Raw genomic sequence first — 22,057 nt, forward strand, 5'->3', positions numbered from 1 at the left:
AGAAAATGATGACAACTTTCCCAAGAGAGAAGAAGATGGTTGCAACCTTGCTCTCTGCTGGTAGACTTGAGTGGACCTTGGGATGGGGTGGTTCACGTGCCCTGATACAGATCTCAGATGTAACTGCTACTCTTTTAACTAGTCAAGAATCTGGAGCTCAGAATGACCAAAATAAGGAATGCAGTATATTTTAATAGAAGTTTTGTTAAACAAGACATTCCTGCCTATTGCACTTATATTCCACATTTTCAAACTTTTCAAAATCGCTAACGTATTTGCAATTTTAAATGCAGTAGAAGCTTAAAATAATTAGATAAAGGAATGGATTTTTTTTTTTTTTTAAACGGAGTCTTGCTCTCTCACCCAGGCTAGAGTGCAGTGGCTCAATGATGGCTTACTGCAACCTCCTTTTCCCCGGTTCAAGCAATCCTCCTATTTCAGCCTCCCGAGTAGCTGGGACCATAAGCACGCACCACTATGCCTGGCTAATTTTTGTATTTTTTGTAGAGACGAAGTTTTGCCATATTGCCCAGGTTGGTCTCGAACTCCTGAGTGATCAACTCACCGTGGCCTCCCAAAGTGCTGGGATTACAGACGTTAGCCTGCGTGGTCCGGGGATGGAATTTTAAGTTGAAAGAATAAAACAATCTTAGGCCAATTGTAGATTTTCAGAAGAGAAATGATACATGAAAAATACCATGAAATATCTTTCTATGGTTTACTGATACACTTGGAGCATTTTAGTTCATTAGAAAGATGGGTTCAGAGGTGATCATCTATTTCAACTCCACTATTTTAGAGACTGTGGCTTCCAAAGCATTATAATTAAGATGTAGCAAATCCAAGACTGGAGTCCAGATTTCTTCACTTCTAATTTATTACTTATTCACTGAGGTATATGCTTTCCTGGAAAACCCTTTTTGGCTTAATCCCCGTTGTTTGAAACATTTTTATTGTTTCAGAACATTTCTTTTTATTTAGACCATAGTGAACGATAAGTGGATATTTCTTTCAAGGTGTGGGCTCTCACTGTGGAGTAGGGGCATTTTGGGGGTTATTCTTAATGCTCAGTAGAATTGACATAAAAGATAAGGGATACTGGGTTGACTCTATATTGATCCAACAATATTATCTGAAATTTCAAAAAAAAAAGGTTCCAAATTCCTAATATCACATTTTCTTAAAATTTTTCCTCTGGGAATTAAACTCAGAAAAATATCCACATAACAAGGGAATTTGGTTATTTTTGTGTAGCTATAGTTACAGAGCATCAAACGTGGGAAGAAAACAGTAACTATTCTTAAGGAAATTTCACCTTTAGAGGGAAAGTACTGTTGAAAATTATTAGTAAAGCTGTTTTTGCACGTGAGAGGTATTTTATCCAAAGCTCTCTGACTGATCTACAAACCTAAACTTAGCCCTTCTCACAGCAGTACTTAGCTTCTAACCAGATAAATTGTTTGCAGGAGCTCTATCAAATTTAGAAAACTATAGAGAAACTACATAGAAATCTATACGTATGTGTCTGTATTTGTCATCTTAGATGAAGGATGTCATTTTCCTCATCTGTAATGTGATGTTATTGTATTACCTCCCTAATCTTCTTTAGAGCTACTTAGCTTTTAACATGCAACTAATAAAAATTGATCAGTTTGTCCAAGAATTCTGGCATTAGGCTATACTGAGAATTTATGAGAAAATCAGGAAATCATGTTCAGTTCAAAGTTAACAGTGTCAGAACTATTATTATAATTTTTTTTTTTTTTTGAGACAGAGTTTCGCTCTGTCACCCACGCTGGAGTGCAGCGGCACAGTCTCGGCTCACTGAAACCTCCACCTCCCGGGTTCAAACAGTTCTCCTGTCCCATGCTCCTGAGTAGTTGGGACTACAGGCGCATGCCACCACGCCTGGCTTTTTTTTTTGTATTTTTAGTAGAGATGGGTTTTCACCGTGTTAGCCAGGATGGGCTCTATCTCCTGACCTCATGATCCATCCGCCTCGGCCTCCCAAAGTGCTGAGATTACAAGCGTGAGCCACCACGCCCGGCCAATATGATTATTATATTATATATAATATATATAATTATTACCCAGAAGATAATTTATTTGGGGAAACTACCATTTCACAGAATATAGAGAAAGCATAAATTGAGGAAAATTTGGTGATAAAGCAAGACGCTATCAGAGTCTTCCTTAGGCATTGACTCCATAAAACCCACAGGCTGAAACTGAAGAAAACTCAGAGACAGGTTTTAAAATACACAAAATTTGTTCATCTGCTACATAAGATTTTTCTTCTTACCGCTTTTAGCAGCTTTAAGAAAGCAAAATGCCATTAACCTCTATTAAAATAAGAGGTAACAGGGTGTACCTGATGTGCTATTTACATGCAAGGTGTTAGGAATAGAAATTGCAGGACCTCCAGGAGTTCGAGGCCAGCCAGGCCAAGATGGTGAGACCCCCATCTCTACTAAAAACACAAAAATTAGCCAGGCACGGTGGCGGGTGCCTGTAATCCCAGCTACTCGGGAGGCTGAGGCAGGAGAATCGCTTGAACCAGGGAGACGGACGTTGCAGTGAGCCGAGAATGTGCCACTGCACTCTAGCCTGGGCAACAGAGCAAGACTGCGTCTCAAAAAAAGAAAAAAAAAAAAAAAGGGAAGAAATTGTAGGACCTGAGCCAGAAAAAACTCATTTGGTCATCTCTGAAAGCCTTTAGTCTTTACAAGAATTGCCAGAATCAACTGATGGTGTATTCTCTTGTCCCTGCAGCCCAATTGAGACCACTGTATTTAGTTGTCTATCCCCTTAGATCCACAATATTTTAGGGACTCCTGGCACCATTCCATAGTATGAAGAAAAAGCTAACATAATTCAAGTTACCAAAACTGGGGTCTGGGGAGAGAAACTGATAGGAACTTCATCTACACTTTCTCATAAAAACTGATACTGACAACATAGCAAACAAAAAGTATAGTAAAAACAAAAAGATGACACAATACGCTTCTCATTTATTTTATATTTATACAAACAGCGCTTCCCTGAAAAATCAGGGTATCGTTCAAGATTTTATCTTTATTCACAGAAGTTTTAAAATTCTTAACTTTTATATGCACAAGACAGTTCTGATTTGTTGAATTAAGTGACCGCGGGTGTGCTAATCCTTCTGAAAAACAGCATTAGCCTTCTCCCATCAAAAGTCCGGAAGCTGCCCTTCAGTCGTCAAAGTGTTTGCCTTAATTTGCAATCGTTATGACTTGAGCCAAATGCTTATACCTCATTTGTGTCGTATATGTGAAGATACAATTGCAAATCGTTCACGACCTTGAGTCAAGACCTTGAGTTTCCTGAGGTCAGGAGACCGTTAGGGAATGTGAGTGTCCCAGACGGGCGCTGACCCCAGCTCGGAGACCCACCCCGCCCGTAGCAGCGGCGCGGGCCCCAGAGAGCCCCGCACTTGGCCGCGCCTCAGTTCCGCTGACTCGGCTGTGCCCGCAGTGTCGCGCTGTCGCGTAGCCAGGTGTCGCCGGGCTGGCGCGGTTATTTATGACTGCGTGGTTGGGCTGGGGGTTCGGGGCCGGGGAGCAGCCGGGATCCGCCGCCTCTTCCATGATCTTCCCGGGCCGAACCACGGGACCGCTGCGCTGAAGGTGGAGTCGCGGGTCCCCGGGGCCGCGCGAGTGTAGGGGTCGCTCTCGGCCGGCCGCGAAGCTCGCGGCACAGACTTCTCGCGAGATTTCGGCGACCCCCCTCCCCCCTCCCCGCCGCCCCCGCCCCGCCGTTCTCCGCCCCCTCCCAGCTCTGGTGTGGGCGGCCTCCGCTATGGCTGCGCTGCGAAGGCTCTTGTGGCCGCCACCCCGGGTGTCTCCTCCACTCTGCGCTCACCAGCCCCTCCTTGGGCCGTGGGGGCGGCCTGCGGTGATCACCCTGGGCCTTCCTGGCCGGCCCTTCTCCTCCCGAGAGGATGAGGAGAGGGCTGTGGCGGAGGCGGCATGGAGGCGGCGGCGGCGCTGGGGGGAGCTGAGCGTGGCGGCGGCGGCCGGCGGGGGGCTGGTCGGCCTGGTGTGCTACCAGCTGTACGGGGACCCCAGGGCCGGCTCGCCGGCGACCGGGCGACCCTCAAAGAGCGCGGCCACGGAGCCCGAGGACCCGCCCCGCGGCCGGGGGATGCTGCCCATCCCAGTGGCGGCTGCCAAGGAGACGGTGAGTGCGCGAGCGCGCGTCACACCTGCGCGGGGGATGTGACCTTCGTGCCGGGTACGCAGGACCCTGGAGGCTGTGGGGACGGTGCAAGCGCTGTGGCCGCGGGTGAGGAACTTCCCGTGAGCGAGGCTGACACCTAGGCCGGACAGCCTAGGATCCGGTCACCCACGTATTGGGAAGACCAGTGATGCTGTCCCTGATGCATCAGGACCTTAAAGGTGGCTGCAGCTACCAAGTATCAATCCAAACCCAAAACCAACACCCCTCCCCCTCTTACAAAAAAAGATTCAGAAATGAAGGCCATGACAGGCAGAAAGTGGACCGCTGTAGGTGTGGGAAAAAGGAACTCCTAGATTGCGCGGGGCGACAGCTAATGACCCAGGAGGTCTGTTGCATTAGAATGAGTTTCGAAGCAGCGGTCTGAGATCTCAAAAGCCACTACTTTAGCATATGAGAATTTATTAGTCCCAAGAAAGGAAATGCTAAACCTGCATGCTAACGTCCTTATCATACCCAGGGAATGTTGATGTTACCAGGTCTGAAAAGAAATAAAAAATTGTTCAAAAAGAGACATATCTCTCTTTTTCCTTCCCCCACTAAAGCCAGAATCCCGTTAGTAGGTATAATAAAACACAAAATGGATAGGATAGCAAATGTAGGAGGCTGTGAATGACACTAACTCCTACAGAAGAAAGTCACGTGAAAATGTTCAACTGCCATTATGTAGTTAATAATACAAGGTAAAGATGTGTGAAAGGCAACAGTGAGTAAAGGAGCGTGATTTTTTTTGTCGCATCAGTATATTTAATAGTCATGTAAATGACTAGGAAAATTAAGGAGATTTTCCTTGCAAGGCTCGAAGAATGTGAACGGCGTAGATGAAAATAATTTAGAAAACAGGGAGCTATGCTGTTTCTAATGCAATTTTTATAGGCTTTGTTCTTAATACACAGTGGTGATCTGATGTAAGTGCATCATTTCCTTTGGTGGAGGTTGTCAATGCAATTAGGTTACGGAATCTGCTTTATGGACTATCTAGCAGCAGATCACAAGCACATAACATAAAGTCCTTTTACACATGAATATTCAAAATACTAGGAAATACCCTCAAATCTCCACCCCCTCCCCCTTCACACATACACATACACTTTTGTGGCTTGGCAAGGAGCATAGCGTTTTTCATGATGGCAGAACTTTTAATTAACCATGGTTGGTCTAGGAATAGATCAGCAAGGTAGGGAATTCAAGTAGTATTTTCTTTTCTTTCTTAAAATTAATTTTACTTTTACAGTTGAGAGATGTTATCGTGCAGTTTTTAAAAAGACCACGTTCAGAAAGCTAGAACTTTGGCTCCACGACTTGCTACTTGTGTCATTATGGAGAAATTACTTGACCTGTCAATGCCTGTTTCCTCACCTGTGAAATGAGGCTAATAGTCTCCTGGGGTGTTATGAGAGTTAAATGAGTTAACACAGTACATTTAAAACAATGGTACTACTAAAGAACATTAAATAAATTTATTTTTTGGCTGAGCGTGGTGGCTCACGCCTGTAATCCCAGCACTTTGGGAGGTCGAGGCAAGCAGATCACCTGAGGTCAGGAGTTCGAGACAAGCCTGGCCAACATGGCGAAACCTCGTCTCTACTAAAAATACAAAAATCAGCCGGGTGTGGTGTTGGGCGCTTGTAATCCCAGCAACTGGCAAGGCTGAGGTAGGAGAATCACTTGAACCTGGGAGACAGAGGTTGCAGTGAGCCGAAATCACACCTCTGCACCCCAGCCTGGGTGACAAGAGTGAAACTCCATCTCAAAAAAAAAAAATTATTTTTTATTCGTTTATTTATTTTGTACTTTTGTGCAGTTATTATTGCTTAGTGTTTATAAAAATTTCTGTTCATTGTTTTAGAAGTCAAATAATGTTAAAGTCCTGTGTCTTATGCTTCCCTAGCCTCTAGTCCTACTTTCTGATTGTCATGCCTTTTGTATTTCCCTCTCTGAAAACTTTTATGATCTTCTGTTAATCCCTGGTGCTTGAAATTTTCACAGTAATGAGCTTCGGGATGTGTATTTTTTCACTGATTGTGCTAGGTTCTTAAGAGGCCTTTCAATATGGAAATCCGTGTCTAAAAAATTCTGTGTAATTTTCTTGTATTGTTTCTTTAATGATTTTTCTCTTCTCCCTCTTTCTATTCTCTTTTTCTGGAAATGCTGTTTCTTTGAAGTTAAATTTCCTGACAGATCCTAATCTAATTCTAATCATTCTTATATTTCGGTTTTAAGAAATATTTTCATCTGTTTATTTGTTTTTATAGGAGATATCCTGGGCTTTATCTTCCAACCTTCCTACTGAATTTTTTAATTTCTGCTATTCTACTTTTTTAATTCAAAGAGCGACTTTGTGTTCTCTGTTGTTCATGAGTTACAGCATTCTATTTTGCTTGCTATATGGCTGCTATATTTTATCTTTTTGCTGTAAGGATATAAATTATAACTTTGTTTTGCCTTTTAAGGATATAAATTATAACTTTGGCCTTCTCTGTGCATTGCTTTGTTTCTTCCAGGTTCTTTTTTATTTCTGTTTGATTTTATAAGCTCTTGCTTTCATTTTGGAGGTTTTCCTCACATATCTGTGGTTGTTACCTGTCTCTTACTTGAGAAACTCTCAGAGGGTCTCTGTGCATAACATGTCCTTTCATCTGCACGAAAGGGCTTCTTATTAGCGTAACATCCAAATGTCAGTATTTTACAGCTCTTTTTCTCTGATGCTGTTGAGCGTCTACAAAAAATAGGAGAGATGAGAGGTGCAGTAGTCTTCTGGCAGCAGGCACAAGTGCACATATATGTAACACCACTTATGTTGGTGAGTATTATGGGCTTCTTATTAGTGTAACATCCAAATGTCAGTATTTTATACCTCTTTTTCTCTGATGCTGTTGAGCGTCTACAAAAAATAGAGATGGGAGGTGTAGTAGTCTTCTGGAAGCAGGCACAGGTGCGCATATATGTAACAGCGCTTATGTTGGTGAGTATCTAATGATATACTTAGGTATTGTTATCTAATCCTCTGCTTTTAGCCCAACTACTTACTCTGACTCCATAGCTCCATAGTTCCCAAGGCCTTGTCCGTTTTGGGATTCTGTATAGCAAATATTACTACCTTACTTCTGTTTGGTCTCTGCAGAACTCAGGTAGTGCCTCTGTTCTCTTAAGTCAATTATCACTCCTCCATCTCTTCAATTTTATAAAAATTTTATAAATTCTCTTGAATGTTTTAGTTTCCCATTCTTTTCTCTATCTTAGCTCTTTTGTATTTTTACCTTTTTATACTCCTTTACTGTGAATTTAATGTGGTTAGGGGAAGAAGATGTTGAAAGAGAATCATGGAGTCAATCTGCCATTTTTCAGAAATACTATTTTAGTGGCATGTGCTTGTAGTCCCAGCTACTCAGGGGGCTGAGATAGGAGGATCACGTGAGACCAGGAATTCAAGGCTGCCGTGGGCTATTATTGCACCACTCCATTCCAGCCTAGGGGACAGAGCATGACTTGGCTCAAGAAAGAAAAAGAAATTTTATTTTAAACCTATGCTGCCACTTCATTTATTATTATTATTATTATTATTATTATTATTATTATTATTTTGAGACATAGCATCGCTCTATCGCCCAGGCTGGACTGCAGTGGTGTGATCTCAGTCACTGGAACTTCACCTCCCAGGTTCAAGTGATTCTTCCACCTCAGCCTCCCAAGTAGCTAGGATTACAGGCATCTGCCACCATGACCAGCTAATTTTTTTTGTATTTTTAGTAGAGACAGGGTTTCACTATGTTGGCCAGGCTGGTCTCAAACTCCTGACCTCAAGTTCCGCCTGCCTCAGCTTGCAAAGTGCTGGGAATACAGTCGTGAGCCGCTGCACCCAGCCCATTTATTATTTTTGATTTTTCTGAAGTGATATAAATGATTCATTTTGATGTTTAAAACTATACTTCTGATTTATAAAGTGTCTTTTAAGTATAATATGCTGCTGAGCATAAGCCTGGCGTGTAAATTAACCTGTATGTGTTATAAGAATAATTTAACTGATGTAAGTGAACAGCAGTAACTTACAGAAATACAGTTCTCTTATATGATAGCCTTGAAGATTTTTATGTCAAAGACATTGGCTCTCAACTCGGAATGCCTTCCCTGACTCCATAGACTTGTTGAAATATCTCTCTCTACTTTCAGATAATGTCTTTTTTGTAATTATTTGTTCATTGTTTGTCTTCTTTACTTGTCTTAGCCCCTTAAAGAGAGGCACTGTGTTCGTCTTTGTCACATTTATGTCTTCATTGCCTGTTAAGGGTCCTAGTCTGATAGGCACAATATGTATTTGTTGAATAAATAAGCTCATGCTAAATATTTGTATGGAACATACACTGAGAAATGAGTTTAATATTTTGTTCAGCTAAAGCAGTTATTTTTAGCATTTGAATTGGGACGACTTCAGTAAAGGTCAAAATTCCAGGCTTTGGGAGATCAGATCACGTGGCACTGTATTTATTTTAATTGTGCAAGTTTGGGTTGCCAAAATTTTTTAGCAAACTATGGCTTTGGCCTTTATTTATATTATAAAGAGATGATTCTGATTAGAACCTCAAAGTTTTAGCCTTAAAGCACTATTTTTATTAGTGGGAAAAAATTTTGTTCTAGAACTGCCTTTTTTTTTCATGCCCAGAATAAAAAAAAGATTAGATTGCTTAACATACTTCAGTGTTTTACTTAATTGTACAGAAGACATGATCTTGTTTTATGATTTATTCGCCTTAAAAAGCTTCAAGCAACATATTTGAGTATTACTGTGGAGTGGAAAACTAGTTAGACAAATTTTTTATCTCTTTCATATCTGTAATAATTGCAAATAGTCATACATTATTAAGTTTCCTTTACTATATGTTTTCCAGCCTCTTTTGTCAAGGCAGCATATCTTGAGATGTGAGGATATAATGCTTTTTCCCAGAATATCGAAGAATTTGCCAGATGCTTACAGGCATACGTTTTGCTGTGCTTCATTTTCTTGTGCTTCACAGATACTGCATTTTTTACAAGTTCAAGATTTGTGGCAACAGTGAATTGAGCAAATCAGTTGGCACCATTTTTCCAACATTATATGCGTACTTAATGTTTCTGTGTCATGTTTTGATAATTCTTGCAGTATTTCAGACTTTTTCATTATTATTTTATCTGTTATGGTAATCTGTGATCATTTATCTTTGACCTTACTGTTGTAATTGTACCATGCACCATGAACCGCACCCATATAAGACAGCAAAGAATAAATGTTATGTGTAGTTTCCTCCATGAACCAGCTTTTCCCTAGTCTCTTTCCCTCTTCTCGGGCCTCCCTGTTCCCTCAGTCACAGAAATACTGAAATTAGGTCAGTTACTAATCCTAGAATGGCCTCTAAGTGTTCACGTGGAAGGAAGAGTTGCACATCTCTCACTTTAAATCAAAAGCTAGAAATGATTAAGCTTAATGAGGAAGGCATGTTGAAATACTACATAAGCCAAAGATAGGTCTCTTGTGGAAAGAGTTAGCGAAGTTGTGAATGCAGCGGAAAAGTTTTTGAAGGAAATTAAAAGTGCTCTTTGTGAACACACAGATTATAAGGGGACAAAACAGCCTTACTGCTGAGATGGAGCAAGTTTTAGTGGTCTATGTAGAAGACCAAACCACAACATTCCCTTAAGACAGAGCTTAATCCAGATTAAGGCCTTAATTATCATCAATTTTTTTTTTTGAGACTGAGTCTTGCTCTGTCGCCCAGGCTGGAGTGCAGTGGCGTGATCTCCACTCACTGCAAGCTCCGCCCCGCCGGGTTCATACCATTCTTGTGCCTCAGCCTCCCAAGTAGCTGGGACTGCAGGCTCCCACCACCACACCCAGCTAATTTTTTTGTATTTTTAGTAGAGACGGGGTTTCACTGTATTTGCCAGGATGGTCTTGATGTCCTGACTTCGTGATTTGCCCGACTTGGCCTCCCAAATTGCTGGGATTACAGGTGTGAGCCACTGTGCCTGGCCAACTATCATCAATTATTTTAAAGTTGTGAAAAGTTAGGAAGCTGCAGAAGAAAAGTTGGAAGTTAGCAGAGAATGGTTCATGAGATTTAAGGAAAGAAGCCTTCTCCATAACATAAAAGTGCAAGGTGAAGTGGGAAATGATGATGTGCAAGGGGTAGCAGGTGATCCAGAAGATCTAGCTAGGATAATTGATGAAGGTGGTTACACTGAACAACAGATTTTCAATAGAGATGAAACGGCCTTTTAGTGCAAAAGGCTGCCGTCTAGGACTTTGATAGCTAGAGAGAGGTCAATACCTGGCTTCAAAACTTCCAAGGATAGGCTGGCCCTTTTGTTAGGGGCTAATGCAGCTGGTGACTTGAAGTTGAAGGCAGTGCTCATTTACCATTCTGAAAATCCTAGGGCCCTTAAGAATTATGCTAAATCTATGCTACCTGTGTTATGTTAGGGGGACTGCAAAGCTTGGATGACAACACATCTGTTTACAGCATGGTTTACTGATTGTTTTAAGCTCACTATTGAGACCTGCTGCTTAGAAAAAAAGATTCAGTTGAAAATATTACTGCTCATTGACAATGTACGTAGTCACCCAAGAGGTCTGATGGAGATTTACAAGGAGATCAGTGTTTTTATGTCTGCTAACACAGCATCCATTCTGCAGTCCATGGATCAAGGAGTAATTTTGACTTTCACGTCTTATTATTTAAGAAACACATTTTGTAAGGCTATAGCTGCCATAGATAGTGATTCCTCTGATGGATCTGGGCAAAGTGAATTGAAAACTTTCTGGAAAGGATTTACCATTCTAGATGCCATTAAGAATATCTGTGATTCACTGGTAGAGGTAAAAGTATCAACATTAGTAGGAGTTTGGAAAAGTTAATTCCAACTTTCATGGATGACCTCAAGGGATTCAAGATTTCAGTGAAGGAAGTAGCTGCAGAGGTGGTGAAATAGCAAGAGAACTACAATTAGAAATGGAGCCTAAAGATATGACTGAATTGCTGCAATTTCATGATAAAACTTTAACAGACGAGGACTTGCCTCTATGAATGAGCAAAGAAAATGGTTTCTTGAGATGTAGTCTAATCCTGGTGAAGATGCTGTGAACATTGTTGAAATGACAACAAAGATTTGGAATATTCCATGAGCTTATTTGATAGAGCAGTGGCAAGGTGATATAGTTTGGCTCGGTGTCCCACCCAAGTCATACCTTGAAGTGTAATAACACACACATGTCATGAGAGGGACCCAGTGGGAGGTGATTGAATCATGGGGGCTGGTTTTTCCCACGCTGTCATCATGATAGTGAATAAGTCTCACAAGATCTGATGTTTTATAAAGGGGAGTACCCCTGCACATACTGTCTTGCCTGCCGCCATGTAAGAGGTGACTCTGCTCCTCATTCACCTTTCGCCATGATTGTGAGGCCTTCCCAGCCTTGTGGAACTGTGAGTCAATTAAACCTCTTTCCTTTATACATTACCCAGTCTTAGATATGTTTTTATTAGCAGTGTGAGAACAGACTAACAGAGTAAATGGATACTGGTAGAGGGGGGTGCTGTTGTAAAGATACCCAAAAATGTGGAAGTGACTTTGGAACTGGGTAATAGGCAGAGGTTGGAACAGTTTGGAGGGCTTAGAAGAAAACACAAAAATATGGGAAAGTTTGGAACTTCCTACAGACTTGTTGAATGGCTTTGACCAAAATGCTGATAGTGATGTGGACAGTAAAGTCCAGGCTGAGTTGATCTCTAATGGAGATGAGGAACTTGTTGGGAACTGGAGCAAAGGTGACTCTTGGTATGTTTTAGCAAAGAGACTAGTGGCATGTTGTCCCTGCCCTAGAGATTTGTGGAATTTTGAACTTGAGAGAGATAATTTTGGGTATCTGTTGGAAGAAATCTTTAAGCAGCAAAGTGTTCAAGAGGTGACTTGGGTGATGTTAAAGGCATTCAGTTTTATGTATTCACAAAGATATGGTTTGGAATTGGAAGTTATGTTTAAAAGGGGAGCAGAGCATAAAAGTTCAGAAAGTTTGCAACCTGATGATGTGATAGAAAAGAAAACCCCATTTTCTCAGGAGAAATTCAAGCCAGCTGCAGAAATTTGCAAAAGTAAGGAGCCAAATGTTAGTCACCAAGACAATGGGAAGAATGTCTCTAGGCAAGGTCAAAGGTCTTCACAGCAGCCCCACCCACCACAGACCTGGAAGCCTAGGAGGAAAAAATGGTTTTATGGGCCGGGACTAGTACCTTTGTGTCCGGAATTGGTGGGTTCTTGGTCTCACTGACTTCAAGAATGAAGCCGTGGACCCTCGCGGTGAGTGTTACAGCTCTTAAGGTGGCGCGTCTGGAGTCTGTCCCTTCTGATGTTCAGATGTGTTCGGAGTTTCTTCCTTCTGGTGGGTTCGTGGTCTCGCTGGCTCAAGAGTGAAGGTGCAGACCTTTGCGGTGAGTGTTACAGCTCTTAGGGTAGCGTGTCTGGAGTTGTTCATTCCTGCCGGTGGGCTCGTGGTCTTGCTGGGCTCAGGAGTGAAGCTGCAGATCTTCGCTGTGAGTGTTACAGCTCATAAAAGCAGCGTGGACCCAAAGAGTGAGCAGTAGCAAGATTTATTGCAAAGAGTGAAAGAACAAAGCTTCCACAGTGTGGAAGGGGACCCGAGCGGGTTGCCAATGCTGGCTCGGGCAGCCTGCTTTTATTCTCTTATCTGGCCCCATCCACATCCTGCTGATTGGTAGAGCCGAGTGGCCTGTTTTGTCAGGGTGCTGATTGGTGCGTTTACAATCCCTGAGCTAGATACAAAGGTTCTCCACATCCCCATCAGATTAGTTAGATACAGAGTTTCGACACACAGGTTCTCCAAGGTCCCACCAGAGCAGCTAGATACAGAGTGTCGATTGGTGCACTCACAAACCTTGAGCTAAACACAGGGTGCTGATTGGTGTATTTACAATCCCTGAGCTGGACATAAAGGTTCTCCAAGGCCCCACCAGAGCAGCTAGATACAGAGTGTCGATTGGTGCACTCACAAACCTGGAGCTAGACACAGGGTGCTGATTGGTGTGTTTACAATCCCTGAGCTAGATATAAAGACTCTCCACGTCCCCACCAGACTCAGGAGCCCAGCTGGCCTCACCCAGTGGATCCCACACCAGGGCTGCAGGTGGAGCTACCTGCCACTCCCGCGCCGTGCACTCGCACTCCTCAGCCCTTGGGTGGTCGATGGCACTGGGCACCGTGGCGCAGGGGGTAGTGCTCGTTGGGGAGGCTCGGGCTGCACAGGAGCCCACGGAGTGGGTGGGAGGCTCAGGCATGGCGGGCTGCAGGTCCTGAGTCCTGCCCCGCGGGAAGGCAGATAAGGCTCGGCGAGAAATCGAGTGCAGCGCCGGTGGGCTGGCACTGCTGGGGGACCCAGTACACCCTCCGCAGCCACTGGCCCGGGTGCTAAGTCCCTCATTGCCCGGGGCCAGCAGGGCTGGCCGGCTGCTACGACTGCGGGGCCTGCCAAGCCCACGCCCACCTGGAACTCCAGCTGGCCCACAAGCGCCACACGCAGCCCCGGTTCCTGCTCGCGCCTCTCCCTCCACACCTCCCTGCAAGCTGAGGGAGTGGGCTCCAGCCTTGGCCAGCCCAGAAAGGGGCTCCCACAGTGCAGCGGCGGGCCGAAGGGCTCCTCAAGTGCCGCCAAAGTGGGAGCCCAGGCAGAGGAGGTGCCAAGAGCGAGCGAGGGCTGTGAAGACTGCCAGCACGCTGTCACCTCTCACCTTGCTGCTTTGTACATTCTTGAGACTTGGTACCCTGTGTCCCAGCCATGGCCAAAATGGGCCAATGTAGAGCTCAGGCCATTGCTTCAGAAGGTGCAAGCCCTAAGCCTTGGAGGTTTCCATGTGGTGTATGGAAATGCCTGGATGTCCAGGTAGAAGTCTGCTGCAAGGACAGAGCCCTCATGGAGAACCTCTGCTAGGGCAGTGCAGAAGGGAAATGTGGGGTCAGAGCCCACACACAGAGTTCCCACTGGGCACTGCCTAGTGGAACTGTGACAAGAGGGCCACCATCCTCCAGACCCCAGAATGGTAAATCCACCAATAGCTTGCACCATGCACCTGGAAAAGCCACAGACACTCAACATCAGCCCATGAAAGCAGCCGGGAGTGGGGCTGTACCCTGCAAAGCCACGGGGGAAGAACTGCCCAAGGCCGTGGGAGCCTACCTCTTGGATCAGTGTGACCTGGATGTGAGACATGGAGTCAAAGGAGATCATTTTGGAGCTTTAAGATTTGCCTGTCCTGTTGGATTTTGGACTGGCATGGGACTGTAGCCCCTTTGTTTTGTCCAGTTTCTCCCATTTGGAATGGGTGTGTTTACCCAATGTCTCTACCCCCTTTGTATCTAGGAAGTAAGTAACTTGCTTTTGATTTTATAGGCTCATAGGCAGAAAGGACTTGCCTTGTCTCAGATTAGATTTTGGACTGTGGACTTTTGACTTAATACTGAAATGAGTTAAGACTTTGGGGGACTGTTGGAAGGCATGATCAATTTTGTAATGTGATTTGGGAGGGCCCAGAGGTGGAATAATATGGTTTGGCTGTGTGTCCCACCCACATCTTGCCTTGAATTGTAATAATCCCCACGTGTCATGGGAGGGACCCGGTGGGAGATAATTGAATCGTGGGGGTGGGTTTTTCCCATGCTGTTGTCATGATGTTGAATAAGTCTCACAAGATCTGATGGTTTTATAAAGGAGAGTTCCTCTGCACATGCTCTCTTGACTGCTGCCATGTTAAGACATGACTTTGCTCCTCATTTGCCTTCTTACATGACTGTGAGACCTCCCCAGCCTTGTGCAACTGTTAGTCAATTAAACTACTTTCCTTTATAAATTACCCAGTCTCGGGTATGTATTTATTAGCAGCATGAGAACAGACTAATACACAAGGTTTGAGAGGATGGACTCCAGTTTTGGAGAAGTTCTACTGTGAGTAAAATGCTATCAAACAGCATCACCTGCTACGGAGAAATTTTTTTTTCACAAAAGGAAGAGTCCGTCGATGTGGCAGACTTCATTGTTGACTTATTTGTAATCCCAGTACTTTGGGAGGCCAAGGCAGGCAGATCATGAGGTCAGGAGATTGAGACCATCCTGGCTAACACGGTGAAACCCCGTCTCTACTGAAAGTACAAAAAATTAGCCAGGCGTGGTGGCAGTTGCCTGTAGTCCCAGCTGCTCGGGAGGCTGAGGCAGGAGAATGGCTTGAACCTGGGAGGTGGAGCTTGCAGTGAGCTGAGATTGCGCCACTGCACTCCAGCCTGGGCAACAGAGCGAGACTCTGTCTCAAAAAAATAAATAAATAAATAATAAATAAATAAAAATAAGAAATTGACACAGCCACCTCCAATTTCAGCAACCACCACTCTGATCAGTTAGTAGCCATCAACATCAAGGCAAGATCCTTCAGCATCAAAAAATTTTGATTTGCTGAAGGCTCAGATGATCATTAACACTTTTTTAGCAATAAAGTATTTTTAAATTAAGGTATGTACTGTTGTAGACATAATGCTGTTGCACACTTAATAGGCTAATTGTAGCATAAACATAACTTTTATATGCACTGGGAAACCAGAATATTTATGTGGCTCGCTTTATTGCAATATTTGTTTTATTGTGGTGGTGTGGAACTGAACCTTCAGTGTATCCAAAGTATGCCTGTAAATGGAGAAAAGTCCCAGTTTTTTATAGTGAGGGAAGTTACATAGACATGAAATTGAAGATAAGCTAATTCTATGTGGAATAGCATTGTTGTATGAGAAGCTAAATAGCTGATCCCCTCTCTTAGTTTCTTCAATCACCCCATGACAAGTGCACGAGAGTCTGTATGCTTTATAATGGCCTGACCATCTAATAGAGTCACATACAATGATTTGAGTAGAGATTACTTTTCAGTTTTAGTAAATATTTGGGTTTAATGTGACTTCTTAATTGATTCTCACATATAATGCTATATATAGGATTATACATACATAATTTGGGGCTGGACTATTTTATAAGTGCTAAGTAATATGTAGCTGCCCTCTTACAGATTGAATATGTAATTTATCTCTAGTAATTTTTGAGAAATGAATGCTATTTTCTACCCAAAGATTAAAGGAAACATTTGGGATCATTAAACAATGATATTAACCCTATAAAATAATTTTATATATTTATGGCACAGTGTAATATTTTGATATGTGTATATATTGTTGAGTGATTAAATCAAGCTCATGAAGGTATCCATCATCTTGCATTCTTTTTTTTTTTTTTTGAGATGGAGTTTCGCTCTTGTTGCCCAGGCTGAAGTAGAATGGCGCGATCTCAGCTCACTGCAACCTCCACCTCCCAGGTTCAAGTGATTCTCTTGCCTTAGCCTCCTGAGTAGCTGGGATTACAAGCATGCGCCAGCACGCCTGGCTAATTTTTGTGTTTTTAGTGGAGACGGGGTTTCTCCATGTTGGTCAGGCTGGTCTCTAACTCCCGACCTCAGGTGATCCGCCCACCTCGGCCTCCCGAAGTGTTGGGATTATAGGCATGAGCCACTGTGCCTGGCCCCATTATCATATTTTTAACCTTAAATTTTTAAAGCTTCTTTGAGGAAGATTTATTCATTACCCACGCTATAACATACAAGTCTTGTATCTCAAAAGATTTTAATCCTTATTTAATGACCAAATTAATTAAAAATCCAGAAATAAATTACAATTTTTCTAATTATTATAGTTCTTCCAAAATCTTGCTTATACAGAATCATTTCATTCATGCAAATTTACATTGGACTTTATGGAGATCAGAAGATCACATAAACACCCTAACAGAAGGGGAAAATAATAGATGTCTGTTACCTTGTATTACCTGTAAGCATTAATGATTGGATACTGAGTCGTAGTAGCTTTAGCAGTAATGGTGAATTTAGTAACTTACAGTTTCATGAAATAGCAAGTGCAGAGATTATATATTTTTATTTTCTCCCCCATAAACATATGAAAAAAAATTCATTTTCTTTAGAGGCATCCTTAGACTTCAGTATTAGTGGCTGGTCAAATGCTTTAATGTTTTTCTTATTTTTATATAGTGGCACATGTAAAATTATATATGGTAGTCCCACTGTATCTGCAGGTTAACTTTCTATGATTTCAGTTACCAGTGACCAACCTCTGTCTGAAAATAATAAATGGAAATTCTAGGGTTTTAGGGGTCAGGAAAATGGAAGAATCAAGGGTGTTATTCAAGTGTTTGTCTTGGGCAACTGGGTGGATTTGCTGCAATTCACTGAGACTAGGCCTTCAGGAGAAGAAACAGGTTGGGAATAATGGGCATGGATGATGAATCTGTAACTTGTACAATAGATCAAGGTGTCTTTTGGACAGCTGAAGGTAAATTTCCATTTGGATGCATAGGTCAGAAGCTCAGGAGAGAAATCCTTACTATAGAAATAGATTTGGGAATCATCACGTATTAAAAATCATAAGAATGGATGACATTGCTCAGAATATGTAGAATGAGAAGAGAAAAGCATCTAAGGAGAGAACTCTGGTGAGCATCCATGACTTAAAGGACCGGCAGAGAAAAGAAAGTCTGCAAAAGCTGAAAAGTTAGGTCAAGACAGGTTAAAAAAAAAAAAAAAAAAAGTCGGGGCCATGGAAGTCAAAAAAAGGTAATACTATATTTTCGGAAAGGAAGCAGTCAGTTATACTGAAAGCTATCCAAGGAGGTCAACTGAGATAGAAATACAAAGTGTGCATTGGATTTAGCAACAAGGAAGTCATGGGTGATTTTGTGAAGACATTGGAGGTGATAATCAGATTACAGTTGGATAAGCTGAGTAAATGTGAAGAAAAGGTAAAGTGGACTAAGTGAGGTAAGTGTCGACAGCCGTATCAAGAATTTGGCTCTGAAGAAGAGAGAGGATAGTAGCCTGAGGGACATGGAATTGATTTTTTTTTTTTTAAGATGGAAGACCCTCGATCGTGTTTAAATGCTGATGGAAAAAAGAAGATTAAATTTAAAGGAAAGAGAATAATTGATGTGATAAGGACCCAGGTGGGAGTAGGAGATAAAAATTAAAGCACAAGGAAAGAGTTTAATCTTAGATAATAGGAGGGATGCTGTTTCCATTATGACAGGAGGATGGAATGCAAGGACACTATATGTATGCTTAGTGGCAAGTAGTTGAAGGTGTTCTTCTTGCCTGATGGCTTCTATATTCTCTGTGAAATAGGAGGTGATGTCATCTTCTCGGAGCAAGATACAGAAATATGCGGAGTAACTATGATAGAGGTTTGGGGGAAAGTGGAGGATTGACCTAGCCACTGTAAAAGAAAACCATGAAATCTTTACATTTGTTCATGTTTTGTAATTGCAAGGCTCAATATGAGCTTTTTAACAATGAAAGTAATTTTTAACTTGCTCATGAAATGCAGTTTTTTCATGGTCACAACTTTTACTATTCTAATTTATAAGTTGTTGATGTTATCTCTTTTTTGATTTGTATAAACCTTAGTAATCTGATCTAATTAGTACTTTTTTTACCCATGATGCAATATTTAACTTACACAGCAAATGCACCAAACTTATAATACAATGCAGATTTTGTTATTTTTGTTTAAACTTGATAGACAAGTTTTAACTGGATAATATTAGATCTCACTGCTCTCCTGTAATTGTGCCAAACGCTGAGAATGTAACTTAATTTTATGTAAACACTCCTGTGATAAAGAAAAAATGTGTTTAAAAAATCAAACAAGCTCGATTTATGGCATTGTCTATCTAGCATTAAAGAAAATGCCTAGTCATTTGTGTATTAAAGAGGATTTTCTAGATTTATTATTTTCTTCCCTTTCCTCTTTAAGTAAGTACTTACCCCTTTATTCTCTGATGTATTGATATATTATGTAAGCTAAGTAAAATATGGAACTTCAGTGCTGAATTGTTTTATTGGTTACCATAGTAGTGCTACCATAGCATAGTAGTGTTTTTGCTCATTAAAGAGTTATTTTTCTAAATTAGAAAAGTAGAATCTATATTTTCTGCTTTTTTTCCTATTTTCTAATTAATTGTCTTTTAACCGTTCTAAAACTCCATTTCTAGAATTTAGAGTACCGGAAGTGTATATAAAAGAATTTCGAAACAATCCTTTTTTCCTGTCTGATAAGGATGATATCTATCCAGTTGACACTGTAAGTATTGACTAGGTGAGATATTTGGATTGTCCCTTTTCCTCAAAGGGTTATAATAGATGGTTTAAACTGCTTGTAGCAATTCAAAGTGATTTTTTTAACTGGTTTCACATCAGATCAGAAAGGTCCTTATAATTTAGGCACAGTTTAAGCTAGCTCCAACCTATTAAAGTTAGTTATTTTAAAATAATATCATCTAAACCTCTTCCAACTGCTTTAAAATTATTCTTACTAATCTGACAATAAGAGGTTACTTGTAATTGTCCATATACATACATTGTCCCCAGGATATTGAGAAAGGTTTTGAGATATTACTATCATCAAGCTTAAAAATATAGTCATAAGGACAGTGGTAGGCAGGTTTTGGACTAGGGCTTGTGGTGAATGGAGATCAGTGTGACTTAAACATTAGTTCCTTTCTGGGCTCAATCTTTGCTGTCACATGACCTCCTCCAGACTGCTTTCTATCCAAATAAATGGGTCACATTAGGATTTTATGTTCTTATAGTAAAGAATACACAGTAACCTTTTGGTCCAGTACTGTGAAGATGTGCTATCAAATATGTCTGTCTGATTCTCTCTGTCTGCCAGCTTTGTTGATGAACATAAAAGTCAAGTAAGAGTTTTGATTCAAGTCTTTTATAATATGAACTTAACAAATCAAAGTCAAGACGTCCTATTTGGAGAGAAAGGTAAAATATATCCTTCATACTTTGATTCAATATTGTAAATTTTGTGAGTTATAAGTACAAATATTGGGTTCTAATGTGTATTAAATAGTGAACTATGAAAAATATCCCACATACATGTCACCAAATAATTAAAATCCTGAAGTTATTCTGAATTATAGTAGTCGTTTATAAATATTTCTAAAACCTTAGGCAAGAATGCACACTTAAGGTTCTTGCCTTTTGCTAGCAAATGATAGGAGGGCAACAATTTGTGCCTTTGTTCCTATACCCACACCTTTCACACAGCAGAATTTGGAACATGGTTAAAGCCGTAGATTGGGTTGAACATTGATGTTCAGTAGAGTGGTCAAAATGGGAAGGATATGAACCTGAAAGTTCATTATTTGAATGTCAGATATATAAGAGCAGAAGTTACCCAGGTAGTAGGAGGCTGTTGTTTGGTTACAGGCTAATACAGAAGTCATAAAAACATGTCTCATATATTTTGGTGATATGTTTTACTCAGGAAGCAGTCTGTTAGGATCTACAGAGAAAGTAGCATTCTTAGATGGTACTGTGTAATTCTAGTATCTTCTTCAGCAGTGTTTTCTTAATTGTAGGAGAGCAGAGTAGCTCCCTAGGAATTTAAAAATTTTTTTTGGAAAAACAAAGCACTGAAGACAGAGGGATCAGAGGGATGTAACCTAGAAAAATTGGTGAAAACATTGTGGTATATTGATTGACTGATTCACAGTACTACATCCTAGTCCAAAAGCAATGTGGATCTTCATGTAGTTGTTTAGCTTGTGCTTGGGAAAATATAGATCTTCCTCCTTTTCCCTTTCCACATGTCCTCACTTTACAGTGACCTCCTTGCCTGTTTCTCCTTACAGTTGGCCTCTACAGCAGCTTCAGGCTCAGAGATTATAGTGATTAAGGAAATAACATAGGCTGAAATAAGTGAAAGCAGGTGTAATAAGGAGCAGTTGGCTTGGGGTGGGTCAGGAGACCTGAATGAAAATCATGATGCTGCCATTCCTTACCTATGCTCCTGGAGCTAAGGGAACACGTTTTAATTGGCCTTCCAGAAATTCCCAAAAAACAATTTTATCTGTACTTCACTGGCCAAAACTTGGTCAAGTGGCCCTGTCTAACTGCAACAAAGCCTGAAAAAGGTAACCTTTATTTCATATGTCTGGCTAAAAACCAGGGCTCTTTTTTTTTTTAAAGGAAAATTGGAGAATGAATAATCGGAGGTATCTGCTAGTCTTTGTTAGATGAAGCCTATAGTGTTGAGAAAGAGGCTTTTAAACGAAAATGCTCAAAAATAAATTATGGAATACTTTGATGTTATGAGGTAGATAGATAACATATGTTTTTGTCCACAGTTCCTGGCTCGTAACTACCATAGTCCTTGATAAACAGACTCTCTCTCTCTTTCTCCTGCCTGCCTTTCACCTGCCCACAGCAGGACTCTAATCTGATTGAAGATCATAAGACTTTCATTCCAGGGAGCATCCTGCCCCATACCCTGGAGGAAGGAATGCTGCACAGAGAGGTCAAGAAGAATCTGAACAGACAGGCCAGCTGGGTTTAGATCATACCTTTTTTATCCAGTCACATTTCAACATGGTTGTCCATGTTTTAGTCATGCTTATGAAGTCCCCATAAAAAGGCCTCATAAAAAGTCCCCAATGAAGTCCCGATAAAAAGACCCAAGAGGGCAGAGTTTGGGAGTTTCCAGATAGCTGAACATGTTGAGGTTCCTGGAGGGTGGCATACCCAGGCTGGCAGGGAAGCTGCGTGCCCCTTTCCCCATACTCTATCCTACACATCTATATTAGTCTGTTCTCATGCTGCTAATGAAGACATACCTGAGATTGGGTAATTTATAAAGGAAAGAGGTT

The 22,057-nt window shown here is 41.5% G+C and overlaps 1 protein-coding gene and 1 long non-coding RNA gene across 9 annotated transcripts in view; both read left to right on the forward strand.

The window, feature by feature from the left end:
- Window positions 1-3,809: 3,809 nt before the first annotated feature.
- MICU3 (mitochondrial calcium uptake family member 3) overlaps window positions 3,810-22,057 on the forward strand; it is a 94,651-nt gene continuing 76,403 nt past the window's right edge. For all 8 annotated transcript variants that reach the window (XM_034965684.3, XM_034965688.3, XM_034965685.3 and 5 more), the window contains exon 1: window positions 3,810-4,203. In XM_034965684.3, coding sequence (XP_034821575.2) covers window positions 3,823-4,203 — 381 coding nt within the window. In that variant the 5' untranslated portion in view covers window positions 3,810-3,822. The remainder of the gene's footprint in view (window positions 4,204-22,057) is intronic.
- On the forward strand, window positions 4,212-21,482 carry LOC134731051 (uncharacterized). Its single transcript, XR_010113111.1, has 2 exons — window positions 4,212-19,479; window positions 20,071-21,482. It is a non-coding gene; the product is annotated as an uncharacterized LOC134731051 (long non-coding RNA).

The sequence above is a fragment of the Pan paniscus genome, chromosome 7 (genome assembly GCF_029289425.2).
Source record: "Pan paniscus chromosome 7, NHGRI_mPanPan1-v2.0_pri, whole genome shotgun sequence".
Lineage (NCBI taxonomy): Eukaryota > Metazoa > Chordata > Mammalia > Primates > Hominidae > Pan > Pan paniscus.